At 37.3% G+C, this 23,728-nt stretch overlaps 1 protein-coding gene across 1 annotated transcript in view; it reads right to left on the bottom strand.

Annotated features, from left to right (window-relative positions):
* The window catches only part of LOC123536293 (differentially expressed in FDCP 8 homolog), an 83,010-nt gene that overhangs the window by 38,893 nt on the left and 20,389 nt on the right, over positions 1 to 23,728 (bottom strand). The window contains exons 3-4 of the mRNA XM_053528779.1: positions 19,080 to 19,192; positions 18,480 to 18,629 (exon numbers count right to left, since the gene is read on the bottom strand). Coding sequence (XP_053384754.1) covers positions 18,480 to 18,629; positions 19,080 to 19,192 — 263 coding nt within the window. The remainder of the gene's footprint in view (positions 1 to 18,479; positions 18,630 to 19,079; positions 19,193 to 23,728) is intronic.

The following is a 23,728-nucleotide window of genomic DNA, read 5'->3' as shown; positions in this document are numbered from 1 at the left end:
ATTCATGAAATATTGGTGAAAGAGTTATGGAACTTTAACCAAGGTGGAGACGCGGAAAGACGCGGACGGTGGGTGAGTAGGATAGCTCTCCATATACTTTGTATAGTGGAGCTAAAAACTTGGTAAAGATTATTCAAGATAACTACTGAAATCTGTTTAACTAGAATGTGTCTGTAGGACACAGGGTGTGCCCCCCACTGGTACATTTGTCACAAATAAGGGGCAATAATTCAAATGTTTGCAGTCTTAATGGGGTATTGCCTAAACAAACATTTTATTTCAAGGATTCATTATTCTAGGCCATATACTTTTTGAGCTATGAGCATTACAAACAAAAAATCCACTATTTTGGCTATTTCAAGGGCCATAACTCTGTAATAAGCGCAAAGATTCTCAAGAAGAATGCCAAGTGTGCAAGTCACATCATGATAAAGACTCAAGCAAGGTTTCATGAATTTACATTTAATACTTTATGAACTAGGCACATAATTAGGTGAAAATGTGCATTTTTTTCACTATTTCAGGGGCCATAACTTTAAAAATAGGGGGTGGAGCCAGCCAAAAAATAAGAGGAGTGCAAGTTTATATCATGATAAAGACTTATGCAAGTTTTTAACCATTATATTAAATACTTTTTGAGCTATGTGCAGCACAAGGTGAAAATGTGCATTTTTGACTATTTCAGGGTCCATAACTCTGAAAATAGGAGGCAGACCCAATAAAAATAGGAGGTGCGCAAGTTCATATCATAATTAAGACTCATGCAAGGTTTCATGGATCTATATGAAATACTTCTTGAGCTAGGCGTGTATACAGGTGGTCCAAATCCCTTTGCTGTAGCTTCAAAAACAAGAAAGTAGGTCAGTAGGTCAGGGTTATGAATACTGAAATCTGTATCAAAAGTTACACACCTGGTCCAAATCTCTTTGCTGTAGCTTCAAAAACAAGAAGTAGGTCATGATTAAGACTATTCAAGATCAGTATTGAAATCTCAAGTGATCCAAAATTCTATGCTGTATCTTCAAAAATGAAAAGTTAGGTCAGTAAGTCATGATTAAAACTACTCAAGATGAGTATTGAAATCTGCATCAAACATTTAACTTGTGGTCCAAATTTTTTTGCCACTGCTTCAAAAAAAAATGTCTATGTAAAACAAGGAAACACCTGGGCATGGCCTTTTTAAAGGTTTTTCTCTACATAAGCCATTGTAAAAACCGCTGAGCAGTCAATTTTTACCCCAGGGTCATGATTTGAACAAACTTGATAGTTGACCAGTAGAAAATACCAAATATCTAAGGTTCAGACATCCCAACTATTTCTGAATGCCAAGTGGGAGTTTTTGCATTCCAAAGTGGAAGATTGAAGTGTTCAAGTGGGAGATTTAATACTGCGGTACTTACGTTCATGGTATTGCAGTACTATCGCTTAATAGGTACTAAAAACTAAAAAGTGTAAAACATCTCTTTAGCATTCCTTATAAAAAATTAATAAACAACATGCAATGTAGCAGCTAATGATAATATAAACTTAATTTACACTTATAATATCACTAGTCATTACTCTTCGCATGTTCATGCATTTTTCAAGTCCTGAAATGGTCACCACTCTTCAACTCTTTGTTGTAACTTACGCAAGCCTTCTTTGCAAAATTTAATAGTTATGGCACTTTTAGCACTACTGAATGTCTAAATTCAAAACTCCACTGAGAATTAAACCTGCATTCATATTTCTTTTGTGGGGAAAAAGACTCCCCAGGTGAATTAATGCAACTGTTAGAACCGTCAAAACAAAATGTACAGAGTTAAAAGAATACAAGTTTAGGCGATAGAAAATTAACTGTTTGATTCTCATCCCCACCCAACCGTATCTAAAACCCCAAGCCCCAACATTTTTATTGATTAAAATCCAGATATCCAAAATTGTATGTCTGGATACTGTTACGCTTTCGTAAACATTCAACAGCCCAAATCTCCAGTTTAAAGGATGTGTTTGACAAATTGTGATGATGCAAGGACAGTTCAACAGCATTTGACAGTATCTGATATTAAAATTTACCATGACATTTCCTCTTATTAAAATGATTTTAGAGAAATGTTTATTAAAAATCGGCATGCAACAACCTACTTTCGTTTTCAACAGGGGTAGTAGGTGTGAAAATATCTGAAAACTGTTGTTTACAGATTCATTATTAGTGATATTGGATTAATGTAAAGGAGCTAGTGGATAATTTGTTTGTTTGTTTGTTGTTGCTTTTTTTTTAATCGGGAGATTTGGACTTCTTATCGGGGTGATTGGGCTTTACATCCAGAATTGGGAGAAACCCGATGGGATCAGGATAGTTGGGATGTCTGAAGGTTTGGGCCTTATGGTTCTGGACTAGAAGTTTTTTAAAGATTTTTCCTATATAAGTCAATGTAGGAACCCCAGGCGTGGCATATATTGACCCCGGGGTCATGATTGGGACAATCTTGGTAGAGAACCACAAGGGCATGCCACATACTAAATATCTAAGCTCTGGGCCTTATGGTTGACGACAAGAATTTTTTTAAAGGTAACTTTTCCCTATACAATTTTATTTAAACCATGTGCCCCCCGCTACGGGGCGGGGCCAGTTTAGCCCAAGGGGGAAAATTTTAACAATCTTGGTAAAGGTCTACTACACAATGCTACATACAAAATATCAAAGCCCTAGGCCATGTGGTTTTGTACAAGAATATTTTCGAAGTTTTCTATACATGTCTATATTAACCATGAGACCCCCCAGGGCGGGGTCATATTTGAACCTATGGGGATAATTTGAATAATCTTGGTAAAGGACCACTAGATGATGCTACATACAAAATATCAAAGCCCTAGGGCTTGTGGTTTTGGACAAGAAGTTTTTCACTGACCACAATAGCTCACCCTTGCTAATAATATCATTCCTTATTACTTTCTGCACCCTTCTACAATGGAATGATGTCATTCATTATAATTACAATCTCTGCACCCTTCTACAATGGAATGATGTCATTCATTATAATTACAATCTCTGCACCCTTCTACAATGGAATGATGTCATTCATTATAATTACAATCTCTGCACCCTTCTACAATGGAATGATGTCATTCATTATAATTACAATCTCTGGACCCTCCTACAGTGAAACAATTTAATTCCTTATCAAACTTAGGACCCTTCTAAAGCAGTAAAATGTCATTCATTATTACAATCTGGACCCTCCTACAATTGAATAATATCATTCATTATCATACTAAGAACAATCCAAAAGAGAAAGATGTCATTAAAACAAGAGGGCCTCAATGGTCAATGGCAATTGACTGTAAAATTATTTTGAAATAGTGCAGTGTTTTCTGACAGGAATATTTTAAATGTTTCTGCTAAATAACAAGAGGTACAAGATGGCCCTAGGTCGCTCATCTGAGTAACACACCATAACAGTGTAAACATGTTTGACCTAGTGACCCAGTTTTTGACAACACATGACCAAGTTTCAAACTTGTCCTGAGTTTTTGAGGAGATAAACATTGTTACCAAGTTTCATGAAGATTGGAGCAAAAATGTGGCCTTAGAGTGTAAACAAGATTTTTCTTTGATTTAGCCTAGTGACCTAGTTTTTGACCCAACCTGACCCAGTTTAGAACTTCATAGAGACAAACATTTTGGCAAAGTTTCTTGAAGATTGGAGCAACTAGAGCTAAAGGTGATGAATGTACCCCCCGCATGCACTGACACAGTACATTGCAATTTGACGCACACAAGATTGCATAATTATGTGGACTGTATGTATATAGACTGTATGTATACAGTATAGTAACAAAAAACAAAGTCCCATAACTATGTAGAATATTTATCTAAAAGAACGTAACATGCACCATGCACAACTAGGGTTGGTACTGATCACTTGTGTGAAGTTTCATTAAATTGTGTGCAAGGGTTCGGAAGAATAGGTGCGCACAAGATTGCATATGCAGACTGTATGTACATAGTATGTTAACAAGAAACAAAGTCCCATAACTCTGCAATTTTTGTTGTTGAAAAAACCTAACATGCCCCATGCACAACTACTGTTGTTACTGATCACTTGTGTGAAGTTTCATTAAATTGTGTCAAGGGGATGAGGAGAGATGGTGCGCACAAGATTGTGTCTATGTATATAGTATAGTAACAAAAAACAAAGTCACATAACTCTGCACATTTTTTTTTCTGAAAGACCTAACATGCCCTATGCACAACTACTGTTGTTACTGGTCACTTGTGTGAAGTTTCATGAAATTGTGTCAAGGGGATGAGGAGAGATGGTGCGCACAAGATTGTGTCTATGTATATAGTATCGTAACAAAAAACAAAGTCTCGTAACTCTACAATTTTTTTTCTGAAAGAACCTAACATGCCCCATGCACAACTACCGTTGTTACTGATCACTTGTGTGAAGTTTCATTAAATTGTGTCAAGGGGATGAGGAGAGATGGTGCGCACAAGATTGTGTCTACGGACGGACAGACAACCAGAAACCAGTATACCCCACCTTACAACTTTGTTGTCAGGGGGTACAAAAATGTAGCCTGTAGAGTATAAACAAGCTTTTCCTTTGAATTGACATAGTGACCTAGTTTTTGATCAAAAGTGACCCAGATTCCAATCATCTAAGACTTTGTGACAACAAACATCCTGAACAAGTTTTATGAAGAATGAATTAAAACTGTGGCCCCTAGACTGTAAACAAGCTTTTGCTTTGATTTGGCCTGACGACCTAGTTTTTGATACCACGTCAATCAGATAAGAATTCATCTGAGATTTTATTTAGACAAACATTCTGACAAAGTTTCATGCACATCAGATGAAACACGCAAGCCCTATTGAACACATCAAGTTTATCAAGTTTTTCTATGATTTGACAGAATGACCATCAAGACAAACAATCTGTTCAAATTCCATGGATATCCAGTGAAAAATGCAGCCCTTATTGCATACATAGGCTTTTCTTTGATTTGACCAGGTGACCTAGTTTTTGACAACCAGATGACCCATATTCGAACTTGATCTAGATTTCATCAAGATCATTCTGATCAAATTTCACAAATATCCAGTGAAAAATGCAGCCCACGTCAATCAGATAAGAACTTACCTGAGACTTTATTGAGACAAACATTCTGACAGTTTCATGCATATCAGATGAAAAATGCAGCCCCTATTATACACATCAAGTTTTTCTATGATTTGACAGAGTGACCTAGTTTTTGACCCCAGATGACTTATATTCTATCTTGAACTAGATTTCATCAAGAAAAACATTCTGATCAAATTTCATGAAGACCCAGTGAAAAATGCAGCTCCTATTGCATACACAAGGTGTTTCTTTGATTTGACCAGGTGACCAAGTTTTTGACCCCACATGATCCAGATTCTAACTTGACCTAGAAGTCATCACGACAAACATTCTGACCAATTCTAATAAGTTTCAAACTTTAAATGTGGTCTCTAGAATGTCAACAAGATTTTCCTTTGATCTGGGTCTAAGGACCTAGTTTTAGACCCCATAAGACCCAGTTTCGAACTTGGCCTAAAGATCATCGAGATAAACATTCTGACCAAGTTTCATGAAGATAGGGTCATAAATGTGTTCACATTTGACTGGGTGACCTAGTTTTTGACCCCACATGACCTAGATTCCAAGCTGACTTAGAGGTCATCAAGACAAAGATTCTGACAAATTCTCATGAGTTTAAAACTTAAACTGTGCAGCGCCGTAGCCACACTGAGGCAAACCGAGGCAGTTGCCTCAGTTAAAATTTGATGAGCAAAAAAAAAAGAGTAAAATCTAGTAGGCCTATCACACAGTTTATGAAAAATTCAGTTATAACAGTTAAAAAGTATATTAATATCATTAGAATATATCAGAATATCATTTGCCTCATGACATCATTGAGGAAAAGTAAGGCAGAAATCCAAGCAGTCAGTCATATTGATAGCCTTACCAGGCCCGTGAACCCTTCCCCCCCCCCCCCCCACCCCACGTCCAAGTTGGCTGAGAAGTGACCTATACTTATCAAAGTTGCACCCAATTATTTATCATTATTATCAAATTTAAACCAAAAAACGCACCAGAGGCCACTATTTTATACCGATATTTCAAAAATTTCCAGGGGAAGAACCCCCGCCCCAACTAAAATGAGGAAGAACCCCACTCCTATACCTCAAAATTTAGACCAAAAATGCACCAGAGGCCACCATTTTATACCTGTATTTCAAAACTTTCCAGGGGGAGAGCCCCTGACTCCTGACACCCCTAAAATGAGGGGGTTCTCCCATAGTACCTCAAAATTTAGACCAAGACTGCACCAAAGGCCACCATTTCATACCTGTATTTCAAACTTTTCCAGGGGAGAGCACCCTGACCCCCTTAAAATGAGAGGGTTCCCCCTCAGTACCCCAAGAGGCCACCAATTTATACCTGTATTTCAAAAATTTCTAAGGGGAGACGCCCTGAACTCCCCCCACCCCGCCCAAACACGGACAGAACCCCCTTCCGTACCTACTCCCTCTCGAGCTATAAACTTATAAATTTCCAGGAAACTGACAAATAGTATGTTGTTGTATGTCTTAAATTTACTGATTGTTTTCTGCTTTTATTACCCATTTAATTAAGACACCATATTAGACTAGGATAAACCCCCAATTAAGTATCCTTGTTATCAATATTTTTTTCTTAAAATATGAAAGTAACTATGATAAATAGGGCTAAAAAGACAATTTTTACTGTGATATAACACATGCAGTCTGAGATATGAGAGTGCTTCGGAACGTACCAGAGATGTTCTGGTGGTGGGGGGATGCAACCCCGGACCCCCTAGATTGCCTCGGTTAAAATTTGTGTCTGGCTACAGCACTGCTGTGGACTCCTGAGAGTTAACAAGATTTTCCTTTGATCTGGCCAACTGACCTAGTTTTTTTAATTCCACATGACCCAGATTCCTTGTCCTAATTATGTAGTCTTGCCTACATATGTAGACTATAGTTTTGACAAAACATGGACTTGTACGAAAACTGAACCAATTTCCAAGTTCAAAAAGGGCCATAATTCAGCCAAAATACTTGACAGAGTTATGTACTCTTGCCTACAGATGGAAATCATGATGATAAACAAGTGTTCAACGTTTCAAAGCCACATGTCTAATAATTTTGACAAAATGCTGACTTGTACGAAAATTGTACCAATTTCTAAGTCCAAAAAAGGGCCATAATTCAGCCAAAATAGTTGAAAGAGTTATGTACTCTTGCCTACAAATAGAGACTGTTATAATAAACAAGTGATAAAAGTTTCAAAGTCATAAGTCAAACACTTTACACAAAATAATGAACTGGTATGAAAAACTTAACCGAGATTTGTAAGTTAAAAGGGGCCATAATTCAGTCAAAATCCTTGATGGAGTTATGTACTCTGGCCTAAAGCTGGACATGGTGAAGGTAAACAAGTGCTGAAAGTTTCAAAGTTTTATCTAAACTTTGTCAAAATGTGGACTGGTACGAAAAACTTAACCAAGGTGTGACGCCAACAACGACACCAACACCGACGCCGTTGTGAGTAGCTTAGCTCTACTTATTCTTCAAGTCGAGCTAAAAATTGGCGAGTAATGTGTGTATGGTGGGGGAAGTAGTGTAAGATTTTTTTTGTTTTTGTTGGTCTTTTCACTGCAGCACAATTATAGGTCATATGGTGGCTTTCCAGCTTTTCATGGTGGAGGAAGACCACAGGTGCCCCTCCGGGCATGGGTAGAACCACTTCCATAAGCAAACTGGATGACCTCCTCACATGGCGACTTCAATGCCTGATACTATGAGACAATATCAAACAAGAAGATTCTAAGTTTCCCCATAATTATAGGGAAAAGTGACCACACTCCCTTGCAGTCATGTCAAAGGGTCATCAAGAGAAAATTTGTGTAAAACAGTTTTAGAACTGGGCCTTAAGTTTTAAACAAGAACATTTTTTGAAGTTTCCATTATATACGTATAGGAAAAATGATCACGTCCTCTGGCGGACATGAGTTTTGGCAAATGTAATTATTCGCATTTCGATATTAACCAGTTTTGCTAGTTTTGGTCAAGTTAGCAGTACATTTTGGTGAGTATTCATCAGTGTTTTTCATGCGGTATCGCTTTACAGATGTATCGGTCAGATTTTTCCCAGTCAGTTTTTCCCCGGGGAAAAAACCAACGGGTTGATTTCTTCCCCGGGGAAAAAACCCAACCGGTTGATTTCTTCCCCGGAGAAAAAATCAACCAGTTGGTTTCCCCCCCCCCCCATCCAGTTGGTTTTCACCCCCCAGCCCCTAGTTTTCGTGCATAAACAAGCTCTCCCCTGGCTGTTTTTTCCCCCCTAGTTTTTGTGCATAAACAAGGGAGAAAAAAACAACCGGTTGTTTCTTCTCTCCCCTGGTTGTTTTCCCCCTAGTTTTTGTGCATAAACAAGGGAGAAAAAAACAACCATTTGTTTTTTTCTTCCCCCTGGTTGTTGTTTTCCCCCTAGTTTTTGTGCACAAACAAGGGAGAAAAAAAACAACCGGTTGTTTCTTCTCTCCCCTGGTTGTTTTCCCCCTAGTTTTTGTGCATAAACAAGGGAGAAAAAAAGCAAACAGTTGGTTTTTTCTCCCCACCTGTTTTTTTTCCCACTAGTTTTTGTGCATAAACAAGGGAGAAAAAACCAACTGGTTGATTTTTTCTCCCTCACCCCTCTCCTGATTAGTTTCCCCCCTATTTTTTTCTTTTCACAAAAGACAGGGTGAAAAAAAAAAGCAGTTGCTTTTTTCAGACGCTTGCTTAGTTTTTGTCCCCGTTGTTTTGTACACAAAGGAAAAACAAACCAACCAATTGATTTTTTCTCCGCCCTGGTTAGTTGTTTCCACCTTTTGTACACGAACCAAAAAGGATAGACTGACTAGTTGGTCCTTTCCCCCTAGTATGCATATATCTACATACCAGAAAAATAATACATGCTGAAGGGGAAAGAAACTGACCAGTTGGTTCTTTCCCAATAGTGTGCATGTATCTTTATGTCTGAATAATACATGGTGAAAGGGGAAGAAACTGACTAGTTGGTTCTTTCTCCCTTAGTGTGCATGTATCTGCATGTCTGAATAATACATGGTGACAGAGGAAGGAACTGACTGGTTGGTTCTTCCCCCCATAGTGTGCATGTATCTGCATGTCTGAATAATACATGGTGACAGAGGAAGGAACTGACTGGTTGGTTCTTCCCCCCATAGTGTGCATGTATCTGCATGTCTGAATAATACACAGTGCAGAGGGAAGGAACTGACTAGCTGGTTCTTTCTCCCTTAGTGTGCATGTATCTGCATGTCTGAATAATACATGGTGAAGGAGGAAGAAACTGACTATCGTAATCGGCCGATTATAGGTCGCACTAGTGTATAGGACGCAGTGAAAAAATATCAACAGAATTCTGGAAAAATGCTTATACCCATGTAAAGAGAATCTCTTGCTCTGGATTGTCCATATTTAGATTAAAACTACATGTGTATGTATTTAAACTGAGAATTCTTCTCGTTTTAATTAATTGCAATATCACAAAAGGAATGTAAATCAATTTTTATAAACTTGCAAAATCCTTAGGTTAGTATGAATTGCAATTTATCTCATAAAATTCACTTATCCGAATTTATGTTTGTCCGAAATTCTCTAAATTTCTGGCACGAACTTGCCGGCCTTTTGCTAAATCATTGTCGATGTTTTTGCACGTTGTGCAAGTATTCAAATTGAAAAGCATAAACTCTGTGTAAGCACTAAACTGGCGCATCCTCTGATCACACCATGAATATTGACGCCAGCGAAAACGAAAGTACACTTTGGCACGTGGCGGTAAAATGACGTAATTTTAAGACTCATGGTTTGCAAATTGTTTTGAAAATTACGAATCATCGACTATGATGTTATTGGATCAGTCTAAAATCTTGCATGCACATGTTTACAGTTGCCTCCGGGTATGATTAAACGGTTAATTGTTTGCAGATTGTGACAGTAGTTGGTAAGATAATAATGCCTCGGGCGTGAATTTCTCGATGAACAAGAGGATTATAGAAAACTATAAAAATTATGAAGACTAGATAATCGATTTCCGGGCACTTGATATGGAGTTTCAAGTATTTTATTACAAAATGTGTGAAAACATGCCGGGAAAGTTTTACACAGGTTTTGTTAAAAACTCAATGATCAGTTACAGAAATGCGTTGTAAAATATATTTATGAAAAACAGCATTTATCTGTCTTAAGATTTTAAGTGAGCTCTTAATTTTACATTTTATACAAAAGTAATTTAAGACGCCGGGTCCCGATACTGGCTATTAGCTATGCCCGAGTCATTGGTATTTACTCCCCTTGAATTCTCTTCAATATAAAGGTACGCGTTGTAAACAAAGATCGATTTTCTTAATTTCTGAGTCGGGGAAAATGTTTGGTCTTTTTCTATCCCCATATATAGGACGCACCAGTCCTTCAAGACCAGAATCTCAGTAAAAATGTGCGTTTTATATTCGTAGGATGATGGTAGTTGGTTCTTCCCCCTCATAGTGTGCATGTATCTGCAAGTCTGAATAATACACAGTGCAGAGGGAAGAAACTAACTGGTTGGTTCTTTCCCCCCTAGAATGTATGTGTCCACATGTGTGAATAATAGGTGGTGAAGGGGGAAGAAACTGACAGGTTTATTCTTTCCCCCCTAGTATGTATGTGTCTACATGTTTGAATAATAGGCGGTGAAAGGGGAAGAAACTGACTGGTTGGTTCTTTCCCCCCTAGTATGTATGCGTCTGTATGTGTGAATAAGATGATGAAGGGGGAAGAAACTGACTGGCTGGTTCTTTCCCCCCTAGAATAATATGTCCACATGTGTGAGTAATAGGTGGTGAAGGGGGTAGAAACTGACTGGTTGGTTCTTTGCCCCACTAGTGTTGTATGTGTTTGTATGTGTGAATAATAGGCAGTGAAGGAGGAAGAAACTGACTGGTTTATTCTCCCCATCCCCCACAAGTATGTATGTGTCTACATGTGTGAATAATGTACAGTAAAGGGGGAAGAAACTGAATGGTTGGTTCTTTCCCCTAGTATGTATGTATCTACATGTGTGAATAATAGGCGGTGAAGGGGGAAGAAACTGACTGCTTGGTTCTTCCCCCCCCCCCCCCCCCCCTCCCCCTAGTGTTGTATATGTTTGTATGTGTGAATAATAGGTGGTGAAGGGGAAAAAAACTGACTGGTTTATTCTCCCCGCCCCCCAAGTATGTATGTGTCTACATGTGTGAATAATGTACAGTAAAGGAGGAAGAAACTGACTGGTTGGTTCTTTCCCCCAAGTATGTATGTATCTACATGTGTGAATAATAGGCGGTGAAGGGGAAAGAAACTGACTGGTTGGTTCTTTCCCCCCTAGTATGTATGTGTCTGTATGTGTGAATAATAGACGGTGAAGGGGGAAGAAACTGACTGGTTGGTTCTTTCCCCCCTAGTATGTATGTGTCTGTATGTGTGAATAAGATGATGAAGGGGGAAGAAACTGACTGGCTGGTTCTTTCCCCCCTAGAATAATATGTCCACATGTGTGAGTAATAGGCGGTGAAGGGGGTAGAAACTGACTGGTTGGTTCTTTGCCCCACTAGTGCTGTATGTGTTTGTATGTGTGAATAATAGGCAGTGAAGGAGGAAGAAACTGACTGGTTTATTCTCCCCATCCCCCACAAGTATGTATGTGTCTACATGTGTGAATAATGTACAGTAAAGGGGGAAGAAACTGAATGGTTGGTTCTTTCCCCTAGTATGTATGTATCTACATGTGTGAATAATAGGCGGTGAAGGGGGAAGAAACTGACTGCTTGGTTCTTCCCCCCCCCCCCCCCCCCCCTAGTGTTGTATATGTTTGTATGTGTGAATAATAGGTGGTGAAGGGGAAAGAAACTGACTGGTTTATTCTCCCCCCCCCCCCCCCCAAAGTATGTATGTGTCTACATGTGTGAATAATGTACAGTAAAGGAGGAAGAAACTGACTGGTTGGTTCTTTCCCCCAAGTATGTATGTATCTACATGTGTGAATAATAGGCGGTGAAGGGGGAAGAAACTGACTGGTTGGTTCTTTCCCCCCTAGTATGTATGTGTCTGTAATGTGTGAATAATAGGCGGTGAAGGGGGAAGAAACTGACTGGTTGGTTCTTTCCCCCCTAGTGTGTATGTGTCTACATGTTTGAATAACAGGCGGTGAAGGGGGAAGAAACTGACTGGTTGGTTCTTTCCCCTAAGTATGTATGTGTCCACATGTTTGAATAATAGGCGGTGAAGGGGGAAGAAACTGACTGGTTTATTCTTTCCCCACTAGTGTGTATGTGTCAACATGTTTAAATAACAGGCGGTGAAGGGGGAAGAAACTGACTGGTTGGTTCTTTCCCCCCTAGTGTTGTATGTGTTTGTATGTGTGAATAATAGGCGGTGAAGGGGGAAGAAACTGACTGGTTGGTTCTTTCCCCCCTAGTGTTGTATGTGTTTGTATGTGTAAATAATAGGCAGTGAAGGGGGAAGAAACTGACTGGTTTATTCTTCCCCCCCCACCCCCAAGTATGTATGTGTCTACATGTGTGAATAATGTACAGTAAAGGAGGAAGAAACTGACTGGTTGGTTCTTTCCCCTAGTATGTATGTATCTACATGTGTGAATAATAGGCGGTGAAGGGGAAAGAAACTGACTGGTTGGTTCTTTCCCCCCTAGTATGAATGCGTCTGTATGTGTGAATAATAGGCGGTGAAGGGGGAAGAAACTGACTGGTTGGTTCTTTTCCCCTAGTATGTATGTGTCTGTATGTGTGAATAAGATGATGAAGGGGTTAGAAACTGACTGGTTGTTTTTCCCCCACTAGACACACCAGATTGTGAAGGGGGTAGAAACTGACTGGTTGTTTCCCCCCCCCCCCCCCCCCCCTATGAATGTATGTGTCTACATGTGTGAATAATAGGTGGTTAAGGAGGAAGAAACTGACTGGTTGGTTCTTTCCCCCCCCAAGAATGTATGTGTCTACATGTGTGAATAATGTACAGTAAAGCGGGAGGAAACTGACTCGTTGGTTCTTTCCCCCCTAGTATGTATGTGTCTGTATGTGTGAATAATAGGCGGTGAAGGGGGAAGAAACTGACTGGTTTATTCTTTCCCTCAAGTATGTATGTGTCTACATGTGTGAATAATGTACAGTAAAGGGGGAGGAAACTGACTGGTTGGTTCTTTCCCCCTAGTATGTATTTGTCTGTATGTGTGAATAATAGATGGTGAAGGGGGAAGAAACTGACTGGTTGGTTCTTTCCCCCTTAGAATGCATGTGGATACATGTGTGAATAATAGGCGGTGAAGGGGGAAAAACTGACTGGTTTATTCTTTCTCCCCAAGTTTGTATGTGTCTACATGTGTGAGTAATAGGCGGTTAAGGGGGAAGAAACTGACTGGTTGGTTCTTTCCCAGTCTTCATCGTAACTGGGTTGCCCGAAGTCCGGGACAAGTAGATCCTGTTTCGGGCAAGCCAAAGTTTTCAGGTGGTTGCCCAAACGGACAAGTGCTTTTTCCGAAATTTAAATCCCTTAATTTTCACAATAATTACAAACAAGAGCTGTCGGAGGACAGCAACGCTCGACTATTCAACAGCCTTGTCAATTGAATGAATACAAGTTGAAAACGGGGCATAATTTTGTAAAATGCAAAGTAGAGGTATTGAACCTCTGTACTGCATGTCATATCATGACAGTGAACAAGTGTGTGAAGTTTCAATCCTTTCCAATTTGTGGATACTGAGATACCAGCTTACATACAAAAACTTAACAAAAAAGTGCTAAGTCAAAGGGGCATAATTTTGTAAAAATGCCAAGTAGAGTTATGGGACCTTCACAGTGCATGTTAGATCATGACAGTGAACAAGTGTGTGAAGTTTCAATCCATTCCAATTAGTGGATACTGAGATATCAGATTACATACAAAAATTTAACCAAAAACTGCTAAGTCGAAAAAGGGGCATAATTTTGAAAAAAAAGAGAGTAGAGTTATGGGACTTGCTTAGTGCATGTCAAATCATGATAGTGAACAAGTATGTGAAGTTTCAATCCATTCCCATTAGTAACTACTGAGATACCAGCTTACATACAAAACCTTAACCAAAAATTTCTAAGTCGAAAAAGGGGCATAATTTTGTAAAAAAGCAAAATAGAGTTATGGAACCTGTGCAATGTAGATCAGTTCATCACAGTGAATAAGTGTGTGAAGTTTCAATCCATTCCCACAAGTGGTTACTGAGTTACCAGCTTACATACAAAACCTTAACCAAAAATTTCTAAGTCGAAAAAGGGGCATAATTTTGTAAAAAAGCAAAATAGAGTTATGGAACCTGTGCAATGTAAGTCAGTTTGTCACAGTCAATAAGTGTGTGAAGTTTCAATCCATTCCCACAAGTGGTTACTGAGATACCAGCTTACATACAAAACCTTAACCAAAATCGGGACGCGGACGCGGACGCAGACGCCGACGCCGACGCCGACGCATGGGCGAGTGCAATAGCTCACTATTCTATGAATAGTCGAGCTAAAAAGAATTTCATGAATCTGAAATGAACATCCTAAATACTAGCTTTCGTATATTTATGCATGAATTGATGACCACATTTGCAATATATAAAGTTGCTTTACAAAATTCAGAAATTACATCCCTATGACTGGAGTTTACCCGCGAATCGTAAAGATATCGAAACGTCATGCCAGTAATTTTCCATTCCTCGAGCACGTGCAACCTATCGTATCGCCGTTACTTTTGTTTATCGACACGTACACAAAAAACGCGTTTAGTGCATTCATTTTTTAATATAATCGCTTCAACTTTTCAACACCGCTTGAGAAGTAATACAGTTTGAATTCTATAACAATTTTAATAAGATATCGACAGAAATGTAGGCAAAATTCTATAAAAACGATCGAAGTTTCATACACTTATTTGTAAAATTTCAAACAGCGCGATCTTAATTATTTATTTATTTCTAAAAGTAAATAAATAATACATACTATGATCATAAAATTCAGACTTTTGACAAGAAAGTACAAAAAACAGAATTAAAAAATCTTAAATAATGAAAAAGCGGCAGCAATTTAAATACATCGAGTAAAACGTTTTTTGGCAAACAGATTTCTGCAAGTGCGGCAGAATAGGTTACGTGACCTCGTGAACGTAAATAAAAAATTGTTTTAAAATAAAGCAGTCTGATGTCGCTGTGGTTTTTAATAAGTTTAATAAGTAAATGAATCTTTGTACATGTCTTTTTTGATTCCACACTATGTCAGATATTCTTTTCAAACAATAACGTAAATTCCTTGAGGGCAAATAGGTCACAGAGTGTAGGAGATATCTACTATTATCGTTTGACACATTTACCTGTCAGTTTATACGGTATATTGCACATTCGCTTTTAAAAAAATTAAAGAAGATACTTTTTTACTGATTTCTTCTCAGCAATTTAAAGAACCGAGGCCATACGATCAGACAGTGAAATGGCGCGAAAACATGACGTAATGCCATGACAATCTCGGGCAACTATACCGCTTTGATCTCCACTTCAAATGCCATGATACCGAAACACTTCTTTTAGCTCTTTGAGGGTTTTTTAATTGATGACGAAAACAAGGCCAATTACTTGTCTATCAACAGAATAATTACTGATAATTGTTAATGTTTTTTTTTCGCTTTAAACACGGGTGGGTTGATGATTACTGTGTCCATATTTTTTGGACACGTCGCCCCGGACTGTGATATTTACTTGATAATAATGATTCAACTTTTTTTGGCCATGCCACCAGAAACACAACAATTTTTTTTTTTTTTTTTGGGGGGGGGGGGGGGGGGGGGGGGGGCCCTAACCAGGCTGATCCATTATTGCAGTTAAATTTGAACAACTACACTATATTTTAAAGGCCCCGGATTAAAAAAGTAAGTTTTAGAAGGGTAGTGTAAATTTGAACCCTACACCTGGCATATAACTAGATACTGGTATAGGTTTTACTTTTTTTCTACAGTTTTCTCCAATAATTTTTGTCGGCTAGTTACTTGAATATTGCAACATGGTTATCCACTTATGTTGGCTTAGCCTGCCCATCAATAGTGTGGGTAGGTTAGTTGACTACCATTTAAATAACTGAATGTTGAATTAAGCATAAACCAAAATACATCATATTTATAAACAAAATGATTTCGGGCAAGTAAAAATGTTTTCGGGCAAGTGGTTTTCTTAACTTACTTGCCCGAAAGGACAAGTGCTGAAAAAAATTAAGGCGAAGACTGCTTTCCCCCCTAGAATGTATGTGTCCACATGTGTGAATAATAGGCGGTGAAGGGGGAAGAAACTGACTGGTTTATTCTTTCCCCCCTTGTATGTATGTGTCTACATGTTTGAATAATAGGTGTTGAAGGGGGAAGAAACTGACTGGTTGGTTAAATTCCCCCCTAGTATGTATGCGTCTGTATGTGTAAATAAGATGATGAAGGGGGAAGAAACTGACTGATTGGTTCCAGGCTTGGGGTAATCGAATACAGTAATTGTAATCACCTGAAACTGATTACTCAAATACAAGTATTCAAATGTATTTGGTTACTCACCTCAATCTTATTACATGTAATGTAATTTAACGAATTACAGTGAATTTTCTGCCTGTAATCATGATTACTTTTGATTACTTTCTGGTTACTGGAGGAATAGTTAGACACCAGGGTATAGATATATAAATTTACAATGTAAGTGATTATCTAATATGCTTCACTTCATCTGGAGAATATTCCTAAAAGTTCAATGTATTCAAAAACATTTCAGTTCATTATTATCCCTTAACAATTGAGAGGTATGATAAATGCAGTCTGCCATCTTATCATAGTCTTAACTTTTTAAGGATCAGTAACCCACATTATTTAGTGGGTTCAGGTATTATGCACAGGTGAGAAAATATGACATTTAGCTGTCAATACCAACAATTTACACAATACCCCTGGGTAATGCAAACATGACATGTCTGAATTGAAATATAAAAGCAGTGTTTGCGCAGTTTATTACCACCGGAGGCTAGGTTTTTGGCAGCTGAACTATACACCCTCCCCATCCGCCCAGCGGTGGCATAATGGCTAACATAATAACTCTTATTTTCAGGTTTACTTGACATGAGTAGCAGTTCAGAATAGTTAATAACTTTCTTCCTGCACAGGTTATTGAGCTGACAAGAAAATCGAAATTTCCAGTAAAATGTATTCACGATTTGTATTTTGTCTCAATTCTCTTTAGTTTCGTTTCAGTTTTCCAAAGACGCACAAGTGAAGTTGTTATCCCAAACCACTACCCAAGGACTACAAAATATAAAATGCTGTATTTACTCCATGAGAATTTATAAATATTTGCTGCCAAATACAAGCCTTATTCTTAAATTCTGTCTTTGTATTCACTAGTAGTTGATTCAGTTTTATTGGTTCAGTTCAGGATTAATAGTGATTAGAGAATAATTAATTTACTCACAGCTTCAGCGTGAATAAATCAGAATACTGTAAAATCATTTAATTTTGTGGGCATGAAATTTAGTGGTTTTGCTCTAAACGGCAATTTCGTGGGGATATGAATTCGTGGATTTCAAATTTTGAGCATAAAATGAATGGGAATTTTACTTGTTCGTTGGGATTAAATTTCCTGGATTGACTCAACCACGAAAATTAGTCCCCCACGAATATTAATGATTTCACAGTAATCTGAACAATCGTGGTAGACGGTCACACAAGGACCATTTGTGTGAAATTATTTCAAAATCAGGCCATCAGTTTCTTACAAAAAGATTTTTAAATATACATATACGGGAAAGTGACCACTCCCCCTGGTGGCCATGTTTTTTGACAAATTGGAAAAATATGAACAATCTTGGTTGAAGGTCACACAAGAACTACTTGTATGAAAGTATTTCAAAATTGGCCTAGCGGTTTAGGAAGGATGTTGTTTGAAGATTTTCCTATTTTTAGCTCTGGCTGCCCCTATGGGCAATACAGCAGAACCGTAAGAAGACCATCCAAGGCACATCCAGGCCAAGCTTCATCAACTTCCACCGAACGGTTTCAAAGCAGAGGTTGTTTGAAGGAAAGTGTGGATGGACGGACAACAGTCAGACAGCTGGTGAGTGATCAACAATAGCTCAATCCGAGGTGAGCATCAGCATTTTTTCTGTTAGGTTTGACAAATCCATTGCAACAGGAACATAAATACATTTTCCAATATTTTTCTCACTTTTTTGTTGGTAAAATAATTGCTTAACATACATTCTCAAACTACAGGAACAGAAAAATATCCAAGAAATTATTTGTCCCAAATTTGAGGGTGGCCTAGAGCTTAGGGTGTCCCAATAATTAATGAAAGTACTTGATTTGTAAACATACCTTTAATTCCTGAAGTTTTATTCTAAGTTGAATAAGTTTCTTGACAAGGTTCTTCTGCTTATCAGAGTGAGGCTGAGCTGTAATGATCATTTCTTTACATGTCTCTATTGCCATTTCTAACTCTTCAGTACTACTCATACCAAAAAATCCCTGAAACATTTGATTGTAACATTATACAACCTATTCAATCATTAATACCAAACAGTTCATTTTCTTCTTGCTTCTAATATTTTATTACTTATGAGCTATTGCTTCTAGTATAACAGAACTATCCAGAAGACACAGATGCACCTGTTATGTGATGTTATTGCCTGAACCTTCTGTTCTGGTGTGCTAATAGAAAGACAGATGGATATTTTTTTTAAATACTGTGAAAGCATTAAATTTTATGGTTTGGGCTAAATATAAATTTCTGGATTTCAAATTCTGAATATGAAACAAATAAGAATCTCACTTGTTCATTCGATTTCATTTTGTTGATTCACTCAACTACGAAAATGTGTTCCTAACAAATGTAAATAAATTCACAGAATCTGAGTTTAATTGTCCTACCATGTATGCTGTATTTGAGATATGATTTTTAAGAATGAAGCAACTGACCTCAGGCTGGGAGTAATGATCCTCAGACAGGCCAAGATCAGCAAAAGTTATATCATCACTTGTGTGCGAGCCTCGTGTACTTGGATCTGTCCAAGATGAGCTCTCATTTGAATCTGCAAAAGTTAAATATACATTATGTATAACCTCATTTATTGAAACTCAAGGTAGCTTGAGTTAACTGAATTTCCAGTAGTGTTATATATATTCAGGCTGAACTTACCAGAGACATACCGTATTTTCCCGAATAAACGCCCCTGGGGGCGTTACATTTTCCAAAGAGGGGGCGTTCATTTGAGGTAAAAAAATAAAAAATTAAAATTTTTGCAAAACTTAAAAACATCGTTCAACCAACTGTAAAGTGTTTCTGTGTTGTTTAATTCCCCCAAAACGTAATTATTTGGCATCCAATTTAATGCAGTTTGTCTTAAAATTATGCATTTAAATACGGTACCTCATGTATTCCGTGACACGCTCGCGACATTACACATTACGTCATCATACCCAAACAGCTGTGTACTCCGATAATATTTTCCTTAGTACATGCGGGTAGCAATACACAATGTCAGTGGTTTGACACGCTGCTTATGTGTCGGCTTTTAAATTAAAAGTTATTAAAACTGCCGAAGAAAAGGTTAACACTTTGCCGCAAATTTGTTTAAAGTCGACAGGAAGCTTGTGCGCGGGTGGTGCAAAAACAAATCAAAAATGGATTGACCGTTTAATTTTCTATTTGATGATTGGATACGTACCGTACTTAGTATAAACGTTTTGGATTTACGGTACATGTACTGTTTAAAAGTGTGTTTAATTCTCTATACATTGGATACTTACTGTAAATTACTTATTATATGGACTTATAAAAATGAGGTAGGTGATTTTTTTTCGTTCTTGTTGACTTTTTTCCCCCTCCAAAACGGGTGGGGGGCGTTAATTAGAGGGGGGGGCCTTAATTCGGGAAAATACGGTAGATGTACTGCACGCCATATTAAGTAATTGATTAAGAACTGGATGAATATGCTATATAAAGTCTAATTTTACATTGTACATTTTGATGCTTACACAAGATTAATTTAAAGCAGAGTTTTCTTAAGATGTATTAAAGTAACATGCGGCAGTGTAAAAACAGATTGTGCTGAGTGTGTAGTTCAGGCAGAATTTGTGTATTTTGGAGTTTAACGTTTCATTAAAACAAAACTGCATTTCATCTTTATATGTCACAGTTTTATTTTTAATTGTGTATCATTTTATTTTTCATCTGTGTGTGTTTTTTTTTAATAATCATAAGCACAGATGGTGAAATAACTTTAAACACTGAATAAACATCAAGCAGTATAGGTGAATATAACCAATTACAGAAAAATAATCTTTTATTGCCAATTTACAGTGTGTAACAAATCTGCACTACTGAAAATGTGCAATCTGGTTCAAGTTCTCAATCTTCCTAAAAGTTAAGATGATAAATTGAAGACAGCCTATTCAAATTCATCTTCTGTATAATCGGATTTCCAATATTGCTATTTTTATTCCCACCAATCTATTTTTATTTTAACCAATCAGACACCTCGTTTCAACTAGCATTCAGCTAAAAGGGACTGGACACAAATAATTTTTCTTTAGAAAAAAGTCTCGTCATATTATGAACATAAGAACATGAAATTTTGTTTCTAAACTATCTTTAAAATGTGAAATCAAGAAAAAATCAAGCCTGAGTCGAGAATCGAACCCGGGTCACTGCGGCAATAAATATTTTACTTGACCAATACACCACAGAAGAACAGGTAATTATTGGTGGTTGAATATAAAGCTTCCGAAGAAATTGGCAGAAAAAGTTTTAAGTCAGAACAAGGGAAAAGTTTTTTAACTTCATTAAAATTCATTACTTTCCTCTTTTTTATACAGGTACAGGTATTCAAATAAATTGATATGAAACAAGGAATCTAAATTAGAAAAAAATCACTTCTTATAGTTTGCAAAAAACACAAGTTTCTAAATTAATTGGATATAGTAATCATTTTAATATAATTGCTTCTTTTCTTTATTATTGAACATCTCAAACAATAGCACCAACAAGTATATAAGTAAAACATTAAGTTTCATTAGGGTTAAATGTCATATAGCCAAAGAATTATACTATGCTGCTAGTCTGTTGCATCATCATAACATGATTAATCTATACCTTGACTGACTGACAGTCATTGGATATCTAAGGGTCAACTATCAATAGATAGAGAGAAATAACTGATACCAGATGGTATACTTTTATTTAGAAACCTCATCAAGATAAGAACCAATGAAAATGAAGATGCAATGTTTGGCTGCTGAAGCTCAAATAGTAATCCCATTTTTTTTCTGTTTCTTTTACTATTACAATCATCTTTGCAAATTAAGTCAGTAAATACATGAACAAATCCCCCTTGTACTGTACATACAGATATTATTAGCACTCTATATGTTCAATTCAGTACTTATAGTATACCAAAGGAAATTGCCCATGAATATGAAAATTTGAACAAACTGTAAACAGGAAGTTCTTTCTTGGAGGAAAACGAAATGGAGATAAACTTTGTTGCAAGAAATTTTAAAATGGCTCTTAGACAGACATTAGTTAAGTCTCTTATACTAATTTATTTCAAAAAGTAATTTAATTTAGAACACAACAATTAAGATTAGAAAATATTAGATGGAAACAGGAACTTTATCAGTCACAGAGACTTTAACCTGATTACAGGTATTTTTGTCAGGAATTTACTAACATTAATGCCTTTAAGCAGCAATATATTTATATCTTTTAGAAATTTAATGTTTTTTTTTTCTTATAGAATTTTTACACAGGTGGTAAACGCGCAATCCAATTCCCGCCGGGAATACGCTTAAAATGGGTTGCGCAACGTCCGGTGCTAGTGTTGCACGTAAAAAAAGACGAAATTGAGGTATGTGAAGTTATCATTTTGCTTAGTATGAGACAAGAATAAATTTTCTCGAAAAAAGCAAAATGCTATTCAACACAAATATGGTAATACATCATATGTGTAAAATATCTAGTTTGTAATTTATGATTCGTCTCCATTATCACAAAAACTCAGACAACACGAAGCGTGAAAAAAAGTATGAAATCAACAAAAATGGAAGTTTCTGACCTCATATGCCTAATCTTAGGACATCTGATGCTTTTTATGATAACTCAACTATTATAAAGTAACGAATATCAAAATTATTTGCTTCAAATCCTGCTTACGGGGACATAATTGACAAAAAATCATCGGGAATGGGGTTGTGCACCGGGAATGGAGTTGCTCGTATACATCACCGGGAATGGAGTTGCTCGTATACAATTATGATGTATACGAGCAACTCCATTCCCGGTGCGCAACCCCATTCCATAATTATGTTGTATACGAGCAACTCCATTCCCGGTGCGCAACCCCATTCCATAATTATGTTGTATACGAGCAACTCCATTCCCGGTGCGCAACCCCATTCCATAATTATGTTGTATACGAGCAACTCCATTCCCGGTGCGCAACCCCATTCCATAATTATGTTGTATACGAGCAACTCCATTCCCGGTGCGCAACCCCATTCCATAATTATGTTGTATACGAGCAACTCCATTCCCGGTGCGCAACCCCATTCCATAATTATGATGTATACGAGCAACTCCATTCCCGGTGCGCAACCCCATTCCATAATTATGTTGTATACGAGCAACTCCATTCCCGGTGCGCAACCCCATTCCATAATTATGATGTATACGAGCAACTCCATTCCCGGTGCGCAACCCCATTCCCGATTATTTTTTGCCAATCTTTCCCCCAAAAGCAACATTTCATTCAAGTGTATGTAATATTCATGACTGTTTTACACGTGTTTGATCATTACAAGCGTCACATTTCCAGAAAGAAGGCACAAGAGTTAGAAAATTTTCATTCGAGCCAGCAGAGTTTTCATGATAACAGAGCTGATTCTTAAACTAATAAGTTTGTATTTCACACATAATTATGATCTTTATTCATTTTTGTGTCAAATAGCATTTTCCTTTTTTTCGAAAACACTCGTAAATGTGTCATTATTTACAAAAACAAAAACCCACCTACCTCGATTTTGTATATATTGATGCGCAACACCAGCACCGGAAGTCGCGCAACCCATTTGTAGTGTATTCCCAGTGGGAATTGGATTGCGCGTTTACCACCCGTGTTTTAGGTAATTAATACTGTGATTGCTATATATCTATGGCTTTACAAGACTGTCCAAACACTTACATCACAAAACTATTTTTCAGAAAAAATGTGTTTATCAGAAGTATGTCCTCCGAAACACACATGCATGAATCATGATCAGTGCATGACCACAATGCAGAATAGATTGGAATCACAGAGAGACATCATCAAACAGATCACATTAATGTTTCAATATGGTAAATATTTTAACAAACACTGCAACTAGTGTTAAATTGAATAATCAATGTGTACTTTTGATTTTTAATTATTTCCATTTTTGCATTTCCATGTGAAAGCTACTGGAATATGATATCCAAGATATATAAATGATACAACGAATACTGTCTGCTATCTTGCATTCAAGCTAGATCACCTGAAATTGATCAACCTAAATTTCTTTGGGACAATCGTATTGCTGCTTATAAGACT

Source organism: Mercenaria mercenaria, chromosome 17 (assembly GCF_021730395.1).
Source record: "Mercenaria mercenaria strain notata chromosome 17, MADL_Memer_1, whole genome shotgun sequence".
In the NCBI taxonomy this organism is placed as follows: domain Eukaryota; kingdom Metazoa; phylum Mollusca; class Bivalvia; order Venerida; family Veneridae; genus Mercenaria; species Mercenaria mercenaria.
This window is presented reverse-complemented; position numbering and strand designations above follow the sequence as displayed.